The 8,214-nt window shown below is 43.8% G+C and overlaps 1 protein-coding gene across 4 annotated transcripts in view; it reads right to left on the bottom strand.

Annotated features, from left to right (window-relative positions):
* DIEXF (digestive organ expansion factor homolog (zebrafish)) overlaps positions 1 to 8,214 on the bottom strand; it is a 23,385-nt gene that overhangs the window by 14,637 nt on the left and 534 nt on the right. The window contains exons 2-6 of one of the 4 annotated variants that reach the window (XM_005858506.2): positions 7,613 to 7,652; positions 6,427 to 6,676; positions 4,416 to 4,592; positions 3,575 to 3,663; positions 2,540 to 2,950 (exon numbers count right to left, since the gene is read on the bottom strand). In XM_005858506.2, coding sequence (XP_005858568.1) covers positions 2,540 to 2,950; positions 3,575 to 3,663; positions 4,416 to 4,592; positions 6,427 to 6,676; positions 7,613 to 7,652 — 967 coding nt within the window. Of the gene's footprint in view, positions 1 to 2,539; positions 2,951 to 3,574; positions 3,664 to 4,400; positions 4,593 to 6,426; positions 6,677 to 7,612; positions 7,653 to 8,214 lie in introns of all 4 variants that reach the window. The other 3 variants (XM_005858504.2, XM_005858507.2, XM_005858505.2) reach the window with 3 other exon arrangements.

The raw sequence follows: 8,214 nt of genomic DNA, 5'->3' as shown, positions 1-8,214 counted from the left end.
TGTTTTCCAATGGTCTTAGGCGACCCCTGTGAAAGGGTCGTTCGACCCCCAAAGGGGTCGTGACCCACAGGTTGAGAACCGCTGGGCTAAGTCAATGCCTTTAACAGAGGAGGCCACTAGCAAAAACCCAAGGACATAAACACACAAGCTCTTTGAGGGCAAGGAATGTGACTCACTTCTGTCTCCCACGAAACTTAGTAAAAGTATTTTTACACATTAAGACCCAAGGAACAAATATATGCTGACTAAAAAAAAGAATCAGATGCAGTAAGTGGAGAGCACATAAAGCTGGTAAGGAAAGGGACAAATGCCATTACTACTTTTCTAGACGTTCTGTAGTACATTTTTCAGAAATTATGATAAAGCATTTGTGAAATAAGATCCTATTTTAATGGGAAATATAGGCTTAGTTTTCCAAACATTTCCTAAACAGGTTAAAGTTACAACTATTGACGGAAAAAACAAGAGATGCTTAAAAAATAAATAATTTCTAACCACCCTTTTGTAAACAATCCAATGAGTGGAAATAACCCCAATCAGATCATGTAATTCACCATATGCTCAATGCGCTTCCTGGGTAATCTCTTATTCTTTTTTGCAATTCTAAATGGAAAGACATCTCATAAACCTGATGTTCAGGACTCCGAGGTAGTTTCTCCGGAAGGCAACCAGCATGGCCAGAGGGACACAGATTCAATGCAGGGATGATGAATTGAGGGTGAAGAGGGGCGAGTATTGTCCCGGCTGTGACACTAAGTAAGTGTATAGGATTCGATTTCCCAGTGATCAAACAAGGAGGTTGGACTAAGAAACTCTAAGAGCCCTAGCTGGTTTCGCTTAGTGGATAGAGTGTCGGCCTGCAGACTGAAGGGTCCCAGGTTCGATTCCAGTCAAGGGCATATGCAGGGGTTGCGGGCTAGATCTCCAGTAGGGGGTGTGCAGGAGGCAGCCAATCAATGATTCCTTCTCATCGTTGATGTTTCTGTCTCTCCCTCTCCTTTCCTCTCTGAAATTAATTAAAAAATGTATATATTTTTAAATGAAGTTAAGCCCTAGCTGGTTTGGCTCAGTGGATAGAGCGTTGGCCTGTGGACTAAAGGGTCCCAGGTTCGATTCCGTTCAAGGGCATGTATCTTGGTCACAGGCTCCTGGCCCTGGTTGGGGGCAACCAATCGATGTGTCTCTCTCACATCAATGTTTCTGTCTCTCCCTCTCCCTTCCATTCTCTCTAAAAATCAATGGAAAAATATCCTTGGGTGAGGATTATAAAACATAATAATAATAATAATAATAAAATAAGAATATATTAAAAGAAAAAAGAAACTCCATAAGCCACACCAATATTAAAACTGGGGGACCCCTGCCCTAGCTGGTTTGGCAATCAATAAAATATATTTTTTAAAAAAAGAAAGAAAAAAGAAACTCCATGAGCCACACCAGTATTAAAACTGGGGGACCCCATTAAGCTCAATGGAAGGGCACATGCCTGGGTTGCAGGCTTGATCCCCAGTAGGGGGACATGCAGGAGGCAGCCAATCAATGATTATCTTTCATCATTGATGTTTCTATCTCTCTTTCCCTCTCCCTTCCTCTCTGAAATCAACAAAGATAAATTTTTTAAAAAAACAAAAAACTGGGGGACCCCATTAAGCTCAATGAGAACAATCTAAAAAGATGAGGCTTCTTCAATAGGGAGCAGTATGGGCTAAGGGGAGGAAAGGCTGACACAAGATCTAGCTCCGTAACAGCATGGACAGTTAACAGAATTAAAGGTATTTTCTGTCACAGCCCTAAATCCACTGCAGCTTGGGTTTATGAGCCCAAATAAATGTAATCACTTTAAGCAGCAATAACTATTCAATGGAACAATCTAAAAAGATGAGGCTTCTTCAATAGGGAGCAGCATGGGCTAGGGGGAGGGACGGCCAACATAAGATCTAGCTCTGTAACAGCATGGACAGTTAACAGAATTAAAGGTGTTTTCTGTCACAGCCCTAAATCCACTGCAGCTTAGGTTTATGAGCCAAATAAAAGTAATCACTTTAAGCAGCAATAACTATACAATGGGAAATAGGGATTTTCCTTTTCCAAGGTTTCTGTATTTCTGTGGCTTAGTGAAGAGGATCTCTGGTTCTCCCCCACACTTCTGCTGCTCCCCTCCTGGCTCTTTAGCAAGGCCCCTACGAATCTGGTCTCAGGCCAGTGTCACACATGGGGATTAAACAAGAGGCTCAGTAAGGTCCCATCCAGCTCCACAATCACAAAGGAGAGGTGTATAATAGAGTTATTTACGTATGCTCAGGATTTACCTTAAAGGAGAATTATCATGGAGCGACCTCCTACTCACAAGTTCCCAGTGAGAGCCAGTTAGAACAGTCCACAGAGCACTGCCCTGACACTACCTGGTCATCCGATGTGCTCCCTGTTGGCCTCATTCATCATTCTAATCACTAAAATGCCTGAGTGCCTAGTAAGTGTCCCTCTATGGCAATGCCCTGCAGCCTCCTTCTTGAGGGCAAGGCTCTCCTGCTCCACTCACCTTGGGCCTTGTCAGCCCTTGGTCCCTGAAGTCGTCATCGTCGCCCACCCCAAGTTTCCGGCTCCGGCGCCTGCTATTGTTGCCAAGCACCTGGGCGTTGGCTTTGAGGACGTGGTTTATGGCGTGCAGGCAGTACACGTGGCGGATCTCCTCCCCATTCTTCAGGGCGGTCCTTTCTGGGTAGAACAAGTCCTGGTAAGAATTCATAATCAAGAACAGCTCTTTCTGGAGCGGTGTGAAGGGGCTACTTGATTTCTGGGGACCGGAGAGAAACTGGCTGTTGGTCTTGGTCCAGGTGGATTCCAGGGGCTTCTGGAGATAAAGTGCCTTCAGGTCAAGGTCCTTTGGGGGTTTAAATGTTTCCAACTTCTGAAACTTGGATGAAAAGACAAGCTGACCCAGAGTGGGCCACTAGGAGAGAGACAGAGCAAGAGCTATGTTAGAAATGAATTATAATACCTCATATTCACACAGTACTTTACAATTTACCAAGAGCTTTCATGATCTACAGTAATCTCATTCAATCCTCACCACAACCCTAAATGCTCTTCTTACAGTGTAGGAAAGGCTGAGGGTCAGAGAGGTTATATTATTCAGACAAATGTTTTCAAACAGTGTTATAGCAGTTATAGCAATGGAGAAGACTAGTGGTCACCAAGGATTGGGAATGGGGCCAGGGGAAACAGGAGGGATCTGTATGGTGCTGGAAATGTCCTGCATCCTGACTGTGGTGGAGGGTAGGGGAACCTACTCATGCGACAAAACAGTACAGAACTAAACACACACACAACTGAGCAGGAGCAAAACGAAGGAAATGTAAGACAGGTAGACTGGCTCCCCCACTCCAGCTTCTCAGTCCCTTTCTAGCTACACCTGTGCCCCGCGAGGCTCCTCTAGCCTCCCTGTGCCCTGCTCCCCATCAAGCCACCCACCACTGGTGTATGTCCCGTATTCAGGGAGACCGCTAACACCCAAGCCCACTGCTTTACTTAGAGCTTCCCTCCCCCGTGACTGAGACGACCAGGCGACACTTACTTTTAGCTCGTGGGTAGTTTTGGGATTTGTGGCAACGGCCTGAATTTCTTTTTCTTTCAGTTCCTTGTTTACATGGTGCAGAAATGGATCTAATTGAGAAATACAGACTGTCAGAACACTTGGAGAAAAGGGCAGGCATGTTTTGGTCTTTCCCTGTGAATGACATGCTGCTCTTCATGGTAACTCACCCTTTTCCCATCTACTTTCCCCAAACTCTCTCCCAGTCCAGAGCTTAAAAGTTTCTGACAGGTTCATTTTTCTAAAGCACTTTTACAATCACACTGCTTCCCAGCTCAAAAACCTTCAAAAAAAACTCCTCATTCTGAAATTTGGGGAATTACAGGATGTACCTTCAATACCCCGTGAATTACACAGCCCTCAAATTCTTCTGCCTCTGTTGCTTTCTTTCCGTTTTTTTATTATTATTATTATTATTATTATTATTATTATTTTGTTGTTAATCTTCACCCGAAGATATTTTTCCATTGGTTTTTAGAGAGAGTGGAAGGGCGCGGGAGAGAGAGAAGAGCAAGGGAAGGGTAGAGAGGAAAATGCACAGTACTTCTCCTCTTTCTCTTCCTTCCCTACTTGGGAAGAAAGTCGATGTCTTCAATTATGAAAATGTGAGGCCTGGGAACTGGCCTCCCTGCCTACCAGTCTTAAGCTGTCTGCTTTCCTCAGCAGCTCCCCCACCACACTCCGGACCCTCAATGCTGCCTAACCATTGAAAAGCACAATCTGGCTGCTAAAGTATCTGTTTTTATTGCTACTCATTCCAGTAACAAGAGATTAGTGTGTATGAACCCACAACCTCTGTACTAAGCACCTGATGAATTCTGACCTTGTGATCCTTTCAGAGAACAGTTGCCTCCACTTTCCTCTTCGAGAAAATTGGTTTCCAGGCTGAAAAGTGACTCATGTTTTGTATCTGTAAACTCCTCCGGGGATTCTTGTTGTGATGTGCCAGGTGTCTCGTCCCCATCTTTTTCCTTGGGGTCAGCAGGTAAGACGTTACCTCCAATTTTGAGAAACATTTTGTAAATACAATTATACATCTGTTGACAAATAAAATCTAATTCCTTAGCTTTTTTTCAACACTGATGTTCATTGCCATCATTTACTTTTAAGCAAATTCAGGTGGAAAACAAATTTCAAGATTAAGCTCGATTATTGACCCAGTTCCACTTCTAGGAACTTATTCCAAGATGATTAACTAGACAAAGTACACTAAACTCTACATGTAAGACAGTCAACGCAGCACTGGGTTTTATAAGAAATTACTGGGAAAAATTATTCCATCATTGCCTATCAATGGGGTAATTAAGTTACCACATATCATTACAATGGAATACTATCCAGTTAAGAAGCTAATTTTGAGTCCAGTTACACACATGGAAAAAAGTCCATGTGATATTACTAAAGAAAAAATTAGGTAACAGAAATGTATGAGATCATTTACACATACACACAGATACATGTACATACTCGTCCTTCTATGCATATCTATAAAAAGTAGCCTGGCAAATTTTATAATGCTAAACATGTTTATCTCTAGGTGGTGGGATATAGGTTAACTCTACTACATTCTTGGATTTTTACAGTAAATATATATGCTACTATGTTCTTGGATTTTTACAGTAAATATATGTTACTTTTATAATGTAAAACAAAACAAAACTTGATTTTGAAAAATCCAAAACGGGAAAGAAAAATGGAAAAACAAAACAAAAAAAACACCTCTAAATCTGAGACAATGAATTTTTATCCTGTTAAAACTAATGAATTAAAATACTATGGATGAATCACAAAAGGAGGACCTAAAGGAGCCAGACACAAAAGGCTACATGCTTCCACTTACATAAACTTCTAGAACCGGCAAAACTAATCTCTAGTGAAAGAAAGCAGGTCAGTGGTTGCCTGATGCCTGGAATGGGAAACTGACTGTAAAAGGATGAGAAGGAACTTTTTGGAGTTATTGGAAATGTTCCTAGCTTCATTGTGATGGTAATAACACAGGTGTATACATTTGTCTAAATCCATTGAACTATATACTTTATTGCATGTAAATCAGACCTCAATAAAGTTGATTTTAAAGGTAAAGAAAAACGAAACCTAGGACTCTTAGTGAGAAAGGGTTCCTTTAAGCTTGCAATCCCAGCCCTTTTCTGAAGCTTTCCCTTGTTAAATTACCCTGGCTCAGCAGCTCTTCACCACCTTATATCCAGCTGTTCCATGAAAACCTGCTTCTTGAAAAATTTTGTATATTTGTGTCTCTTTTCCATTAACCGAGGTTTTCTGAGGAACGGAAATCTCTTTAATAAATTGAGACCATCGCAAAAGCAAAATTATGTTCTCTTTCCTCTATTAAGGGAAACTTTGGTGAAGCCCTGGAAATCCTTAGCAAAAATTCTACCTCTGCATGTGTCTCGCAAGAAGGTCCTAAGTTGTCCTGACCGGTTTGGCTCAGTGGATAGAGCGTTGGCCTGCGGACTGAAGGGTCCCAGGTTCGATTCCGGCCAAAGGGCATGTACCTTGGTTGCGGGCACATCCCCAGTGGGGGATGTGCAGGAGGCAGCTGATCGATGTTTCTCTCTCATCGATGTTTCTAACTCTCTATCCCTCTCCCCTCCTCTCTGTGGAAAAATCAATAAAATGTATATTAAAAAAAAAAAAAAAAGAAGGTCCTGTTTTCATCAGACCCTCAAAGGTATTACTAAGGCCAACAAGGTTAGGAATCTCTGTTTTGGATCCACATGCTTTCACCAAACTCACACAGTACAGGGCACTGTGCCCAGGGGACAACCTGTCTATGGTCCTGGCACAGAGGATGAACCCACACGGAAGACACTTACTCTCCCGCATCCCAGCAGATGCTGCCGCTGTCTCCTCCTCCACACTGACATCGCTGTCAGCATCTTCACTGTTCATTTCTGCCTCAGCTAGAGCTTCTTCTTCTTCTTCTTCCTCTTCCTCTTCCTCTTCCTCCTCTTCATCTTCCTCAGAAACATTCTTTAATGTGGCGAGCAGTTTGTGGTACCCAGAAACTTGTTCTGGTTCACTCTCTGCTTCACTTTCAGAGTTTGAAGTATCTGAGCTCTCTGACTAAAAAGAAAATGGGAATTTTAAAAGCAAAATTATATTGTTCTTGTTGCTACCTTATGCCTATCATCAGGCTAATAGCATAACAGGCTCAGACTTTCCTAAATAAAAATGAGCTTTTCTGCAAATACGCAATCCTGTTGATTCAAGCAAGCCCAGCACCACATGTACTTAAATAGTTAATCTAGCTAAGACCCTAACAAGCATGTCAAACTTGCAGCCACACGCCTCATTTAAATAAAGGCATCACACTTAAATAAAAGAGGCCTGCGAGTTTGACATGCTTGCCAGTTCTCAATCTTCTTTGAACTGCTAATGTTCCACACGGGAAGAAAGCTAACATAAAGCTTTAGGTTATGGAGATTTAACCTATTTAAAGGAGCAACAGGAAAATTACAATACAAAAAAAGAATGCAGGCTGGTAAGCATCCCTGGCAGGTTCTAATAGATTGATCAAACTCTGGTAACTGTTGAAGTTATCACAATGGCATTTTAATGACACCTGCATTCAAAATGAAGCAATATCGCTAAAATAAAAGCTTACATCCAGAATCGAAAAGAATGGGAATGTAGCCAAACTTTATCACTACATACTAGAGGCCCGGTGCATGACATACGTGGGGGAGGGGGCGGGGGGGGGATCCCCTCAGCCCGGCCTGCGCCCTCTCGCAGTCCGGGACCCCCACCGGGGACACCACCATAGCTGCGTTCACCAGCCCGAGCCCGGCTTCTGGCTGAGCGGCACTCCCCCTTTGGGAGCGCACTGACCACCAGGAAGCAGCTCCTGCGATGAGCGTCTGCCCCCTGGTGGTCAGTGCGCATCATAGCGACCTGTCAATTTGCACATTAGCCTTTTATTATACAGGAGGAGGAAGGCTAGGATAATTTTAAAAGTAACAACCCAGAACCAACTATCATAAAGAAGGCAGAAAGCATTACCAGTTGACAAATCTGCGGTTTTGCTTCCTTGCTGGAAACCCTGAGAAGAAACAGGTAACGGTTAACTGTAAGTATGTTGCAATTAGGAAAACGTCTGATGACACAACTATCAGTGACAAGGGCAGAACATACCATCATAAACACAGTGCACAGTAAAAACACGTGCACTGGGACTGCGACGGTAAGAAGACAGCAAACAGGTAACAACTGACCAATGAAGAGCCTCACGAGGTCACGTGGCAAACACTAGGGACGCACAACTACGGGCTCTGCTCCCAAAGAGGCTCAAGGTGGCCAATAGGAGGCCTCGGGTCACCGCGTCCGGCCCCTGCCTTCACCAGAACATCCCTCCAGGTCCCGGACCACGCGGCCCCGTGGTGGGAGCAGCCAGGCACGCAGAGGAGCCCACGACTACCCACACTTCAGTCCGAAGGTCCCAAGCCATTGTTTAAAGAAAACGAAAAAGAAATCAATGCAGGAAACCTCCCTCCATACAAAAACGGGCCGACGCCGCGGGAGTGCGGTCCGGCATGGAGTTACGGGCTCAACCAGAGGGAGGGAGACCCGTCTCCACGGGAGGCCGCCAGCATCCTGTCCAGCGC

Source organism: Myotis brandtii, unplaced genomic scaffold, assembly GCF_000412655.1.
Source record: "Myotis brandtii unplaced genomic scaffold, ASM41265v1 scaffold119, whole genome shotgun sequence".
In the NCBI taxonomy this organism is placed as follows: Eukaryota; Metazoa; Chordata; class Mammalia; order Chiroptera; family Vespertilionidae; genus Myotis; species Myotis brandtii.
This window is presented reverse-complemented; position numbering and strand designations above follow the sequence as displayed.